Below are 16,098 nucleotides of genomic sequence, written 5' to 3'. Positions count from 1 at the left end.
GTCAGAAGAAACACAAAGGGTGGAAAGATTGCTTCTATTTCTTTGCCTGATAGGAATCCTTTTTGAATGTATGTTTCCTTTTGTCCTTTCTGAAAGCAGCAAATGATGAAATTTCCATTGGGAAAATGGTTTGAAAGTCTTCAGCTGATGTTCTGGCTGAGTTTTTTTTTTTAAACATATTTGAAAAAAACTGCTTTCCTATCATCCTACTTGTCTGTACCACTCTGCAGCCACATTTTAACTCTATATAGTAGTAACAGAGTTCAATCCAAAAGGAATAGATTTCTCTTTCAAGAGTTCTTCAACTGCAGAAAACTGAAATACAAGTAGTGACTAAGGAACATCATTCCACTGTCAAATTGTTTATTCTGATCTACATGGCAGATGGCAGCAGCTTGCAAAAGAAAGTTTGACTGTAAAGTGTGGTCTGTGTGAAGAGCCATTGGAAGGGACAACCAGGTATCCACATTTTACTGTTCCACCTTCTGGATGCTTAGTGTCAGTGAGGAAAACTGAGTGCCAGACTCCTTGGAAGTTCATAGAGAGGATACTATGGGAAAAAGATTCTGATAACTGCTCTTCATGGTCCTCAAGGTGACAATCTTCATTCTCAGGCTTTGCTTTGGCTGAAGAAACTTCTGGTTTCTGATCCCACCAGGAGAATGTACTTAGCTTCTGATGAACACCCAGCCCTTTTGTGGCAGTCTACATCACAGCCTATGGCAATGGCAAATTCATCTGAACAAAGAAGTAATATGAAGTGCCACTTACCTGTAGAGAAAGTGCTGGGGCCTTACCAGAAATGCCAGGTGCATTACCCTTTCACGTATAAGTAATACAGACTTTTGCAACCAGGACTTGCAACTGAGGGACAAAAAAGTCACCTACCTACAGTAGCTTCCTACACATTTACCCCTGCATTACACAGAGTAAAGCAGATGCTGTAGTGATAGTGCTTCTGTGTGTTGGCTGACATCCATTTAATGAAAATACAGTGGCCAAACTTTTGTAGTGTTTACATTTTCCCTGATAAGCTCCTATGCAGGGGCTTAACAATGATGTACTACTGCTTGGTAGGGAATTGAGATAGATATAATGCAAATCATGTCATTTGCTATATAAGCAACAAATAGTGGGCAGAACTGTGTAATATTTTACACCTAGGTGAAACTCTCTGCTTCATGTCACAAAATCCAGAATGCAGGTCACATTTACCAAAATAACTAATTATAAAGAATTATACAGACATGCATTTCCTTCAAGGAAGGAGTAGCAGAAAGCTCCAGGCCCACATGCTACAAAGGGTTAAGTATCACTGCATGGCACAGCTCAGAGTCAGTTTCCAAAAGGATTCAGTGCCAGTGGCAAAGCACTGGTGGAAAACAGAGCTCAGTGCAAAATGAGAGCCATTATATTTTGCTCTCAGCGGTCTTGGAGAAATAAGTTATTTTTCCTTAATGAAAAATGACCCAGAGGTGCAACCTCCTCCAGAAATGCACCAATCCTTCAGTTTGGCAACCTGCAGCTCATTGATGTGGTTTGTATGACAAGTCTCAGCACAATTGCAGCAATCTATCAATTCATGAATTTTCAGAGTGACTGCACTCAGTTTTGTAATAGCAAATGCCAGACCTTGAAATGGAACCTTTTGAAATAGTTACATGAATCAAAGAAAGTGCAAGAAAGACAAAATATAATTCAATAATGGTGAAAAAAAATCTATTTCAAGAGCTGCAAAATGCTGATAATAAGAACATCCTTCTGTCTCTTTGCAATAATTATATCTGCCCTCTTTTTTTCATGACAGGGCTTTTTTCACTACCTCATTTTCCTCAACTACATCAAACAGAACTTAATACTCCTTAAAAATTCTTTCATTGTTGTTCTACACACTCCTATCAATACCCTTGCAGAACTGAGAAGTCAATTCACTTTCCTGTATTAACTCACACTGTTGACATCCATTTTCCACTAGTTGCATTTTCCCAGCATAACTCTCAGCCTGAGGTGAGAATTCTGGCAACACCTGCAAAGTAAAATCCCTTAAAGCCCTCTTTATAATTTCCTTTCTCTTCGAATCCTACCAAATTTGCCAGTGGTTAAGCAGCTGGCAAGCTGAAATCTGTTTGTAAAGTGGACTAATATCAGACTCTTGTCTCCCTCTTCTGTTGTGATGCTATTATGTTCCCTCTTAGGTATATTTGCAGTGAATTATCTTTCAGGTAAGGATCATCCACTTGTTTCTGTTCCACACCTAAGCCCCTAAGAAAGGAGAGCTTCTTGCTCATTGCTACAGCCTCCAAGTGATACTACAACACAAAAAATACCAATAAAAGAGACTATCTTGTCTGTACACAGGCACAAGGATTTCAAGCTGTAGGTGAACACTAGTGGCCTTTTTAGTTTGAAAGAGTTTACATGCTTGAAGAGTTTTAACTCCTTATTTCAAGTTTATAATTTGCTCACCTCCTGTGAGTTCAGGAGCATATCAAGGTGATCCCAATCCTTGTAGAACATTTGTTCTTGGTGTATTTTCTCCAGCCACTCCTTCTTCTGTCTCCATGCATTGTATACATTTTTCTTCTCTTCCGACAAAGCATGTAGCTTCTGCTGAATCTGAAAAAAAATTCAAATTAAAAACTTCTGTTGGTCTTTATATCCCATAATCCGGGTAAATTGACAGAAGAGAGGATTAAGTGGAGTGGATAATCCCTTTAAATTTTAACAAAATAATTAATCAGAAAAAAAAAAGTAGAACAAGTTCTAGCACTACTGTTTGGGCAGAGAGATAATCAGAGGTGCCTCATTTCTGCAATGGAGGAGTGCCTCTTACAGCACATATAGCAGTCCAAACCAAAAGCAAACTAAGGTAATTGTTTCTCAAGCATGACTTCTAGAATCAGATCCTAATTCTTCATTATCTTTAAGCATTAAGAGTGCTATTATAGCACTTCAAACTTTTCTGTGACAGATACTAAAATATATATTATCAACATAGCATATTCTTCTAGTCAGTGAATTCATGTCACGAGGTTAGACTTCATACAACTTCAGCTTTCAAGCATTGTATATCCACAGGCTTTCTATGAATGATTTTTTTCCTGCCTTTTTCTACAGGCAAAGGACTTTAAAGTCAGCAACATTGCTAGCTGCCATAGTCACACAGTGCAATATTCAGCAAATTTTCAGGAAATAGCTTGGTGAGATGGGAGAGTAATTTGCACAAACTCTGCATTTTTCTGAAGGTATTCAAGAGACATGTTAATGAATTATCAGGGGAGAAATGAGCTGGTAGGTACTGGAAAAGAAATAAATGCTGTGAGAATCTTAGAAGCTATTTGTCTTGAGTAAACTGTCATTTTGATTTAAATCTTTCATTTCCAGAGAGTATATTTTACTAGTGTATATTTACTAGTGTAATTTTTTCCTACAGGAAATGTTTCAATCAATCTTTAAACTCTCTCATATGTTTGAGTGTTTTCATTCTTCGGTTGACAGGATTTTGTCCAGGCTGTCCTAGTGTGGGTATACCACTGTAATACAAAGTGTAGCATTTGTGTGAAAATCCAGTTTGGGAAGTTGGTAGAATTGACTCTGTGGCTCAGAACACAGTGAACTTCTTGAAAAAGTCCAGCTTTGCTGCAGGGGGCCTTCAGGAGATGCCTCCACACATCTGCTGCTGGAGTTAGACATGGAACAGATGTTTTTGTGCCCAAGACAGGTAACATACTGAGGCAGATGTAGGTGGGTCACGCACAGGGACAAGTGAGTGCACACTCGTATCTCACAGTGTGATACAATGCAGAATCATAGTTACATTGGGGTCCAGTGCTGAATATGTATGACTGAGCTCAGAGGAGTTTCAATTACCTCTTTTGATGGCATTTCCTCATCTTGTAAGAGGGACTGTCCTAGCTGTACAACATGACTGTACTTCTCTTCTCGTGCTTCAATCTCTGCCAGTAGCTGTTGATGCTGGGTGAGTCTCAGGCTGCTGGTAGATATGTCCCGAATAGATTCCTTGGCTCTCATTTCCCTGATTATTTCTGCTGTCCATAAGAAATAGTCCCACACCTGGAGCCCAAGAAAATATGAAAATTCAGGTTAGGGCTCAAGCTTAGGTTAGCAGGCAGGAAAATCTTAGGCTGACTCTTCAACTTGAAGTGAATAATAGGTAATAAGATCACAGATAAATAAAATATTTCATCAGTGCTTGCAGTATTTCTATGAATTTTATAAGGATGGATAACACAACTGCAGGAATTCCTATATACTTGTTACACGGTTTTTAGTATCATAATAAAACTGTCATATCACATCAGTGACAGCATGATATCATTTATTGCCCTTTAATCCATTTTTATTAAAGTATTTTCTGATGTTATTCCCTCATAAAGGATAAACCAATATCATCCTACATTTCTGTGAAAGCTTTGGCTAATACAAGTCTATTTGAAAATTAGGTTATGCACATATTCTAAAGCAAGAGTGAGAATGTTCAGGTGAAAAACAAATGCACTCTAATAGAAGTGGGAAAAGGGTAAATAACAGGTCAGGAAAAATTGCATAAGCATATCATGTATACAGATTCAGCTCTTGGTTTATGGAACTATAGGACTGAGATTGGGAGGAACAACTATGTCATGCTAGTTTACTTTCAAAATCTGATGAACCAATAAATACATTGGCAAGAACTTTAAATGTTTGAAACAATTATGAGCATGAAAATGCTAAAACAAATCCCTGAGGTTTATTTTTTTACTGTGATTGAGGAAAACTGTGCAAGTAAAAGTAATTTGAGGCTCTCTGTAAGTCTTTTTCTTCATTTGATTCTTCTTCATTTGATTCTATATCTTCAACAGTCTCTTAGTTTAGGCATCTTATTTGAATCTGCAGTAGGAGTTTTGCTCTTGTGTCAGTTGGTAAAAACTAGGACTGTGAGGGATATACACGTGATTATATATGATGATTAAAATTTCTTTTAGTTTAACTATGTCTGGATTAGTTGATTCAATTTTTAGATAGTAAATGGTCTTTCAGGTTTATAAAATGTATTTTAAAATACTATTATTTATAGTAAATGCTGAAGAAAAATTCTCTTTTATTGCAGAAAACTAATTTTTTTAGTTTCTCTTTTGAATGGTTGCTGGCTTTTTCACTGAAGGAAACTATGTAATGGAAATAGATTCTTGGCTGCTCCATTTTACCCATAGATTTTTGTTCATATAATGAAAATCTTGTAAAGGCAGCCAGGAAAAAAAATTCAGAAAAGCACCACAAAATTGAAACTGGCCAATCTGGGGTCCTGACTTTAGGCTTTAAAGCCAAGATACTGCTTTTTTAAAGCCAGTGAACACAGCTACTAAACGACTCTTTAAAAAGACTGTGGTCCTTTTAAAGGGGCCCATGGTAGTGCACACGTGTTGGCATAATTTCCAATTGTAAAATGAATTCATTCACACATCTGGATGTCACTGTAGACACTGACATTACACTTGGCAATGCAAATGTCTAAAACTCCCTGAGATTTTGAGCTAAGTATTAGGAAAAAATCCATAAGCCTCAGGATATATAATGCAATGGAACAAGTCAAGAGCCAGTAAGAGGTTACTGGACTACCACTGCCAGCAATATTTAAGGAGAGAGTAGGCATCAGTCTGCAGGAAACTCCTAAGCAAAGCCTGACTCTGTGCAGATCCTAGCACAAACTTCAGAATAAAAGCCTCAGCTCATTCAGAAATATTTTGAGTTTGTGTCAACCCTCATGTTCCTTGACAAAGTTCCATGGAAGAATTGAAGCCCTCTGCAGTGCAGTGTGTTGTCAGTTAGGCTCAGCTCTGCTATTTGATCACATTAAAATTGTACTCGATGGGGTGTAAGGAGATACACTAGATGATTGTGCAGAATTCTCATTTTATGGAAATTGATTTTTTGTTTGTTTGTTTCACTTAAACTGTGCATAATTTTTAAATGAAAAAGCGCTGTAGACTACATATGAACAATATAATGAAAAAAGCACTCTGAGCAGCTGTGACTAACATTAAATTTGTGCACCTCTTGGCACAGCTGAAAGAGGAAAGGTAGCAAAGTTGCCTCTTTGCATCCAACAGTATGGATTGGAGCAGCTTTGCTGCTCTAACTTACTGTAGAGTTTCTGAAAATCTTACAGTTGTTAGCCACGGCTGCATGATCCTGCCTTGTCCCATCTGGGCAGGAAGACAGGCTTATCAAATTGAAGAACCAGCTCTTCACTTCTTCAGGAATTATTGTCAGGAAAGGAGGTGAAAATTGAGAGGATTGGAAATACTTTTTGCCATCAGCCTGACATCAAAGAGACAGGGAGTTGCCTGAGGCATAGTTCTGTTTAGACACATTACTGAGAATATGGTCACATGGCTTTGTCATTTTGTTTTACGATGTCAAGAGTAATGAAGATCAAAGGACACACTGGCAGAGCAAGACATGAGCTATAGTTTTGCCATTCAGACCACAGGATGCATCACACATTTCAGACAAAATTCAAACCAAAGGTGTTTTGCATCATTCTAGCAATAAAAATTAAACTAACACTCCCACAGGATGGGGACAACTTAGCATTTTTAATCTGAAGTCAAAAACTGAATTTATGATGTAAGCTATGAAGTAAATCAATACAGAAGTGAACTCTGAGTGACTACATTTTAATGATCAAATCCACCAAGATCCACCTCCTGATGAAAATGCCTCCAGGCTGAAGACTTCAAGAATGCAATATATGATAGAAGAATACATTCTAAAAGTTTGCCTTGTTCTTTCTATCAGTCCTAGATACTGCTAGAGAGATAGTGGGCAAATGAACTTTTCCCCTACATCAGTAGAATCACACTAAATTTCCCCATCAACAGTTCTGCACATCATAATGGTAAGTAACAGTTAAAAAAAAAATCAAGAAAACCCTCAAAAACCCCAAACTGCCATAAACATCCTTTATCTCTAACTATATAATATTTATTTTTATAAATATGACAGATAATGCTGATTTAAACACTTATAAGATTTAAAATTGATTAATTGAATGTGCAATGCCTCTCATGCTAAAAAAAAAAGAACCGTGTACACTCTCTTGTGGTTTTCATCCCAGATCACAACCCTAAGACAAACTTGTAGCAAGCTTTTCCATGTGAACATACTCTGGACACTCCTTGCTTCCCATTAAAAATGGAAGCAGAATGTGAACTACCAGAAGTATCTTGAATTGACAAAATAGTTAGTTACACTTGGAACAGTTCAAGAATAAAAGGATGCAAATGCATTCTTGAACTCTACATTAGCAACTCCCTTCATGATATAAAGGGACACTCTTGCTGGTTTAGCACCTGCAGTGCTTGCAGCAATAATCTACTGATCTGCAGTGGTGTAGCTCAAGGGCCTTCACTGAGGCTACTGACATTTGCAAAGTATTCCATGGCAAATCACAGCTCAGTGATCTGCTGAGTTCTTTGTAGACAAAGCTACTGTGCATTGCTGATATATCCATGTCACTGAGCAGCTTGAGAGGTTACTGCAAAAATCATCGAGTTGTATTTGATAATTTCAATAAGGTAAGTTAGCCAAACGTTATTGCATGCCCTGAGAGAAAGAACAAACTTTTATGCATTATAAATGGGAGAGTAACATCTCTTTGTGTCACTTTTACTCAGTGGAAATTGCAAAGTCTTTGAAAAGATTACTGTTACTCCTGCAAAGCAGTGACTGCTTCTGACCGCTGACAGTTACTCCTTACACCTCTGGATGGAAGCTTCTATTCTTACAGAAAGTTAAAAAATCCCTCTCCTATAAAAAAGATCCTTATCCTCTAACTCCTTTCTAAGTATCTATGAGCACTAAATGCTTGATTGATAAGACAGAGAGCACTTGCAGCCTTTTCCAGCTTGCAAGTTCACCTCTGATTCACACCCACTGCAGGCAACCTTCCCTAAGCAGTGAGGGACAAAGGGCAGAGGTGCTTACATGTGCCTGAAACTCATAAAGCCTGTAGGCTTGTTCCAGGAGTCTCCTGCGCTGCTCCACTTTGGATTTCAGGGCCTTCCAGCTGGTCACTATTGCCTGCTGCTTTGCCTTCAGATCTTCCACCTGCTTCTTGGAGCAATGGGGCAGCGCGTGATGTGCAGAGTGGATCAGCTCCTGCAGCTGTACACAGGGGGTGAAAGCAGAGAATAAGAAGAAGAGCATCATGGAGATCCTGCTATTATTAGAAAAGTTCTGATACGGGCTGTCTTTCCTGTACATGAAAATACAATTCAAGCAACTTTTTCTGACTTAACTTTTCTCATATTAAACAAGAACTTCTATAATGTCTGTTCTATGGAGTAATAGTGACATCCAGTGTCTGCCAAGGCTCATCACAACAGTGATTTTTCAGAGGCAGATTTTGATTTCCCTTTTTTACTATATCATTTATTATATGAATAATGAAAGTAGTATTACAATTGCTATTATAATTCAAGTAATAGCCAGCTATTCCTTTTTTTTTCCTCATTGACCATATAGCTTAACTGTGGCTACAGTCTCTTCATGCATGTCTCATGTTTTTTTACCCTTAAAAGTATTGAGAAGCTGATCGGATCAATTCTAACGTTACTGCCCCAAGGCCAAAATATTTGAGGCCACTGATAAGTAGTACTCGAATAAGTTCAGTAATCTCAGTATAACTCATGCTGTATTTTACACTGTATATATTATTGTATACTATTACACATATTAAACGAAAGAGTGAAAACTCATACTAGTTTTAATGGTTTGTTGAAGCCAATCAAGTCTCCCATATACGAGGTACCTGTTCTAATAAGCTAAAATTTTTACATATTTGTATTGTGAGCCTCATCCTTTTTTCTCACAGCCCAATTTGTACCAATATTAATTTTCTCTGCGCATAAAACAGATACTGGATTTTTCCTTTTAATCTCTTGGAACACTTTGAAAAAGACAATAAGCATATCACAAAGCCTGGCATAATCCTACATTTCAAACCATGATCAAAAATATACCTGTGAATCACTTCAATAGTCAGTAGTTATTACAGTATGTGCCATTTTTGAAAAGTTTTAATTACCTATTTTATCACTGCCATCAGACTTTGACTATATTAAAAAACCCAGAAAATGAAGGAAAATCCAGGCTTTCTGTGAGAGACAGTAAAAATTTGGTTCACAATACCAAATTATTATTATGCTTATCCTGGAAACTTGAACTTTGGCTACACATTGAAGACCACCAATGACTGTCATTACCTGCTGCTCATTCCCAGAGAGCTCATGCTCCAAGGCCACATGGTTCCGGAGCTGGGTTTGAACACCTGTCATATCCTTAGCAACATCATCTGGAATACTTTTGGACTTCTCCTAGAAAGAAGAAATCAGAGAAAGCTTTTTTTTTTTCCCCGTTTCCAAGCAAAACTCAGTACAAGCCTACATTAAATAATAGTGGGTACTGTAACTCATACTGCACACTGAGTTACTACTCAACTATGATAGATAAAAGGAAGCCAGAAAAACCTCTCCTAGTGACTCACTTCTAAATATCTTAATGGCTAAACTATTCAAATGGACTGTTAGAAATGAAGGTTTGTGTCTTTCCTTGATCAGACAATACAAGAAAATATCTTACAGGCTTTGTGTTGGGAATCAGTCTTGAATACCTACTGCAGTGACAGTGAATTCTTAAAAGTAGCATTAACAAGCAACAGTTTCAGTCCATTCTTTAAGATACAGGTGGTCTTCCTGTGAACCAACTTTAGATAAAATTTTGGTTATAGATGCACAAGAAAGATTACTGTAAAGATGAGAGAAATGGAGGGATCACTACATAAATGGAAACCTAAACATTTTTTTTAATTCAGCAAATGTTTTGAATGAATGTAGTTGTTACCCAGACATGCATTGGAAATGCATGCAAAAAGAAAAGGCATTTCAGCTGGACAACAGAACTGTCACTAAAATTATTAGAAATTTGTTCCAGATCAGTTTAGAGAAAATTAGAAGAACATTTCTTACCATTGAAGAACTGCATTTCTGCAACAGAATCACAGGTTAGTTTGGGATACCAACAGTGTGTCTTGGTAAGGTGCTATAAGAGGAGATGCATGTTGTAGTTGCCTATACTATGATAGCACTGGAGTTGGTGACTTAAGCAAGATCTTCTAGAACTGTGTTCCTCTGAGAACAGGCTTTCCCTAGTAGGCTTCTGACCAGGGTGCACAGGGAGGGATGGATGAGATGACTGCTCTCCCTCCCTGGTGTGAAGCTATTAACAAGATGCAATGCAAGAAGGGTGTAGTGGTTGCCTGGTCCAAACTCAGCATGGAGATAAACCAACAGCTGGTCTGTGAAGTGTTTCTGAACCCTTACTTGTCACTGGCTCAGCATTAACTACTTCATCATGGAAGTTAAATAACCACCAGGTTCTGAAAATCCCTGCTGGAGAACGGTGAAATATTACGTTTGATTTTCTCTTCATGAAAGGGAAAGAAAACAGGAATAGCATGGTTGAATGGGGCAGCCTCTGCCAGCACAAACAAGAAGAAAATTCATCACGTGTAACCAAACAAAGCCCTGTTGCCTTGCAAACAGTGGAACCCCTTGGATCATTGCCTCCTGTAAACATCTGTGTTAGGGAAACCACACCTCTCATTACAGTAAGGATGTGGTTTCTCTGTGAAATTCTTCAGGATGTTCAGATAAAACAGATGGCTGAAGATTTTTTTGGGGGGACTTCTTCCCCTAGTTTTCATGCTGGGACTGTTTGAAATTATTGCCAGTACTGGGCACCGGAATGAGAGGAAGAGATTTTTGGCTCAGCTTTTCACATCAGGTCACATGACTGCCTGACAAACTTCCAGGCTAATGGTCACTGTAATCCAAACAAACGCCTTTTTCACAGGAGAGTTCTTCAGCACACATAAAACTACAACAGTGTACAAAGAACCACCATGGTAAGGCAGTAGTTTCTTAGGCCTGATGACTGCAAACAAAATTACTGTATGCATTGCACTGTGAGGCACCTTAGTGCAAGCCCTGATCTTGTCAGTTTTTCTCACAGATAAGCAACTCCAGCTCAACCTGGTTTCACCAGTGGTTCTCATAGGATAACCAGTCAAGTGTCTAAGGATTACCCAGGATTTTTTTTTTTTAATGCTATGAGTTATCACACTAGATTCTTACTGAGAATTTCTTTGAAGTAAGTAAGAATGCAGTAAGAAGCAGTAAGAATGCTGAGAATCATAACAATATTCCAGAAAAAAAACTGAAATAAAATTTGCATTACATGAGATTTTCCTATTAATTTTTACCTCAATATGAGCCAGAGCATCTGTCAGATCTTGGTAACACTTGTGAATCCCCTCAGCATCTCTCAGCCGCTCACCTCGTGATCTGGTCATTTCTAACAGTTCCTCCCAAGAGTTCCTTCAAGGTAGAATGGGAAAAAGAACAATGTAAAACATTTAAACTAGGAATAAAGGAGACCATCAGTCTAAAGAAAGACTGAAAACAAAACCTGTTCTTGCTTTAATTCCTGCCTTTAAATTCTGTTGGAGCGATTCTCTGAATGGCAGCATGTCTCTCACCCTACTCTGTCCTCCTGTCTGCTCCAGGAACTTAAAGAAATGGTCCTATTTAAGAGTTCTCCCCTCAATTGCACTTTTCAGGTTTTATATGCAGTACTTGGAGGACTGAATCATAGAATCATAGAATATCCTGAGTTGGAAAGACCCACAAGAATCATTAAATCCAACTCCTGGCCCTGCACAGAGCACCCCAAGAATCACACCATCCATCTGATAGTCTTGTCCAAACACTTCTTGAAGTCAGGGTGATGTGACTGCTTCCCTGGGGAGCCTGTTCCAGTGCCCAGCCACCCTCTGAGTGAAAAACCTTTTCCTAATATCCAACTTAAACCTCTCCTGACACAGCTTCAGGCCATTCCCCTGGAATCACGGAGAGGAGATCAATGTGTGCCCCTCCTCAACGTTCACAAGAACGTTGCAGACTGCAGTGAGGTCTCCCCTCAGTCTTCTCTTCTGCAGGCTGGACAGACCAAGTGACCTCAGCCACTTCTTATATGAAGGGCTTCCCCTCAAGGCCCTTCATCATCCTCATGGTGCTCCTTTGGACACTCTCTGATAGCTTAATAACTGTCTTATACTGTGGTGACCACAGCTGCCTGCAGACACACTTCTCCTTTGGGCCAGTTTGGACTGATGCCAGAACTAAGAAGCTCCGAGCAGCTTAATGTTATTCTGCAGAAGAGTGCTGGGATTCAAACTTGAAAACAAGAAGCAATAAAAAGCATCTAAACTCCAAGACTGTCAGCTGGTGATCCTGTTTCAAAGGGCAAAGGAAGTTCACCTTGTAAAGCACCTCCAAAGCAATTTACAAGAAGCCAGAACAGCAAGTAGTTGATGCTTATTTTTAGATGAGGCTGGAAGCAACTCTCTATTAGTGAGAAAACCACATAGTTTGCAATTAGAGAATCAGGAGGACATGCCTTATCCCTTCCCAGTTTCTTGTTACTTCCTCCTCCTTGAGAGCAAATGGAAAGCACAAAGCATTTTAGACCTAACGCAAGGCTCCTACCTTAGTTGTTTCTGCATCTGCCGAATTTCCCAGGACTCAGAATACCCTTGGTTCAGCAAGTTGTCTGCCAGCTGCTGGAAAGCCACAACTCTTTTCCCAGCAGCTTCCAACTGATGTCGGAATGTATCATATTTGGCACAAAGTTGCTTTAGAAGGGAAAACAAGAATAAAGAGGAAACTCCTTTTAAATGCTCTCTTTTTCCAAACATAACTGCTCATCAGAACACAGCCCAAAAACCAGGTAATAAGCTGATTATACTTAGAGATGGAGAAACTGCAGAGAATGACTGGATTCTACCTTCAAAGACCATGAGGAGCTTCAAATTCTTAGCAAAACATGAGGTTTGTGATGCAGATGGGAGGCAGAAACATTATTACTGGGGTAGGAACAAAAATTCTATGTACAATGAATTTAAATTATAAAATGGTGTGTTTTTACTTTATGAATGCAAATGTGTATTGAGTACTGCAAATAGATAATGTAGTCTGATTTTAAGGTTTAGGACACAAGCTATTTTGAAATAAATTATAAAAATGAAGATTCTGAATGGCTAGTGATTTGTAACAGGCTGACATTAGATTGGTTTCTAAGCCATATGAAGAGATATACCTAGAGAGTCTGGTGTATATCAGCAATCACAAATTAAAAAAAAAAAAAAAAAGGAAAAACCCCCTAAATGGATACCATACTGAAATATCTACTTATTAAAAATATAAAAGATTTGCTCGTTGAAGTGTAGACATTTTAGCATGCAGTTGTTTCAGACAGCTCAGCCCTCATGGTAACAGGGTGCAATGCTGCCTGTTCTTCAGTCCTTCCCATCCACTTCACCCTTTTCTCTTCCCATCTTCCAGTTATTTATACTTATTTCTTACTCTGACTTTTAAGTTTTCAAGGACAATCTTAGTATCTGTTTACAGTCTCACTGCATAGAGATTATTTGATTTTTTTTAATCGGTTACTCAACAAACTCACCAAAACATGTTCATAATCATTTCCATAGTCTTCAGAGCTGGCTGTTTGCTTCTGCTGAGTGATCCAGTCTTCCAGATCTTCATATTCTCGTAGAAACTCATGCAAGACAAGAGTTTCATCGAGCTTCTTCCCTCTGTTGGGGGAAGGAGACATGACAATATAATTAATAATATAAGAGAAGGGCTATCAATAACTTTCTTCTAATGAATCCCCAAAACCTCTCACCATCAAGACTCATTGTCTGTAATGAAAGAGCTGATTATTTCTCATAATATATGGAAATTATGATTGTAGGATGACAGGTGTCAGCCAGGTCATGTTCATCTCATGAGCTGAATTTCCCAGAAGAGCACTGTGCCTACCTGAACTCTTTCTTTGCTCTCTGCTCTGTTTTTGATTTTGGTTGGGGTTTGTTGTTATTGATTTTGCTGGGTTTTTTTCTTTCCATGAGAAAGAATACCCTTTATTTCTTTCCAGATCTGTCCTGGTCTGTCTTTCTAAAGATAATTGAATTGCTTGTGAAAATGAGAAGGAAATATTTCCTGAGCATCAGGAAAGCAGATGCTATTAAAGCCTTTGGATGCAATTCTCATGTTGCCTGTTTGGCAGAATTGCTCCAACCTGTTACATATTTCCAATGGTCTAGATTGTTTTATAATTCAGCCAGACACATTACAGGGCTTCCACAGCAAAAAAATATATCAATTTTCCATCTGCTAGCCTGCCATTGTGCAAATATTCCAGGAAAGAAGAATCTGGCTTCCCAGTTTGAGTCACAAATGTTCATCACAAGAGATGTAACTTGTTAAGAGTCCAGCCCAAGGAGAATGCAGATGAGAGGTGCAAACCAGAGCACCAATAAGGCACCACAAGACCCAGGTTAACATTTAGAAAGAATGAAAACAAAATGTTTCTGTGTTCAACACACAGAAGTCTTCTGATATTTCTAGATTATTTCTTTTTCTGAACTTTTCATTTACAAGTTTTTCTATAGATGCTTTTACTTTTTCAACTGCAAACTAGATTAAAAATGAAAGGTAAAATAACAGCATTTTCTTTAGATTTAATTATTCTAGTATTCAGATTAATTTATTTGTTATTCTGTTTGCAGAGCCCTCTTCCTTTTCTGAGTGAAATTTTTGTGGGGAAAAATCAAAGTTGTTCAGACATATTTTCCTTTCTGAAAACAAACTAGAAGTGTTAAAACCCTTTGTACAAGCCAACTGTCCTGTTGTAAATATCTTGCTGTAATAATAACTGAAAGAAACTGAAATTAAAAGTAAATTATTAATTCAAGAATAAAAGCCTTCCTATAGTAGCACAATCACTGGGCATATAAATAAGTGTATCAATTTTTGTCTCCCTTAAAATATGTAAAAATCAAGTAATTTTAAAGTAGCATTAAGGGAATATTCTAAAAATATTTTTCCTATTGATAGCAGATTCTAAATACCACAAATGCAAACCAGAATCTGGCACTTTACAGTTACTTTCAAGTTACTTTACAGGAAGATGCTTAAAGATAAAGAGGAAATTAATAGATATCAAACCCTTAATATGTAGCAGAACTCCTCAAATAAATTGTAGAGGTCTTGTTTAGTAAAATGAAATGCTCATAAGTGCACAGAGTTATAATATAGAAACAAGCAATTTCCTAATTATAATTGAAAAAAGAGGAGATAAGATAATTTAATTATAAAATTATAGAAGTAAAACAAAACTAGTAACAACGACAACAACATAATTATAATTAATAACTTATTTGTAATATATTGAATATAAATTCCAGTGAAGTAACTGGAGATATCCTTTATTGATTTCAGTGTGCTTTGAATCTAATCTAGGATCCAAGTGGGAGTTCTGGTTTATACCTTGCTGCTGCTAGCTCCTGTAACTCCTGGAGTCTTGAATGAACTTGTTCCTTTGGTGCATCAACCTCAATATACTGGATGGAGCCCACAAGAGGAAGAGTTTGGGCACTTTCACTCAGTTCTTTCAACATATCTTGGTAAATGGCAATCTCATGCTCCAGTGCCTGACAAAGAAGAACAGTGCATTGAGAGTCAGTTGTCCAAGAGAGCCACTCCTTGTGAACAGTCTAGGGTGTAGTGATTGAAAAAGAAATACTTTTGGGAAGGACGTGACATTTCCAAGACCTGATTAATTTTAGATTATTTTCTAGCAACATTTTTAAAAATTGTACACAAATTCAAACAAATTAGATGAATAAAGACAATTAGAATTCCCTGATGGAATATCAGGTAGAGAAAAGTATTCCTGGATTAATACTTTATCTGTATCTTTGATTTTAGGAAAATTTACAAGACTTCTGCATGCATCTGTTGAAACTGAAAAGCAGATAGTCAGATTTAGCCTCAGAGGAATATGAGAATATTCACCATCCTCCTTTTCCCCCAGACTACATTTTACCAACCAGGTTAGTAAACTGCACTTATCTCTTCTATCAATCTATCCATATATAGACATATATCATTGCAAAATCTTGTAGAT

General features: G+C 37.8%; 1 protein-coding gene across 1 annotated transcript in view; it reads right to left on the bottom strand.

The window, feature by feature from the left end:
- SPTBN5 (spectrin beta, non-erythrocytic 5) overlaps window positions 1–16,098 on the bottom strand; it is an 89,897-nt gene that overhangs the window by 47,698 nt on the left and 26,101 nt on the right. The window contains exons 26-33 of the mRNA XM_053946138.1: window positions 15,459–15,622; window positions 13,588–13,720; window positions 12,612–12,757; window positions 11,327–11,441; window positions 9,270–9,380; window positions 7,990–8,169; window positions 3,871–4,074; window positions 2,467–2,616 (exon numbers count right to left, since the gene is read on the bottom strand). Of these exons, the coding sequence (XP_053802113.1) occupies window positions 2,467–2,616; window positions 3,871–4,074; window positions 7,990–8,169; window positions 9,270–9,380; window positions 11,327–11,441; window positions 12,612–12,757; window positions 13,588–13,720; window positions 15,459–15,622 (1,203 nt within the window). The remainder of the gene's footprint in view (window positions 1–2,466; window positions 2,617–3,870; window positions 4,075–7,989; window positions 8,170–9,269; window positions 9,381–11,326; window positions 11,442–12,611; window positions 12,758–13,587; window positions 13,721–15,458; window positions 15,623–16,098) is intronic.

This window comes from Vidua chalybeata, chromosome 6 (genome assembly GCF_026979565.1).
Source record: "Vidua chalybeata isolate OUT-0048 chromosome 6, bVidCha1 merged haplotype, whole genome shotgun sequence".
NCBI classification, from domain to species: domain Eukaryota; kingdom Metazoa; phylum Chordata; class Aves; order Passeriformes; family Viduidae; genus Vidua; species Vidua chalybeata.
Note: the sequence above shows the minus strand (reverse complement) of the source record. Positions and strands in the feature narration are given on the sequence as shown.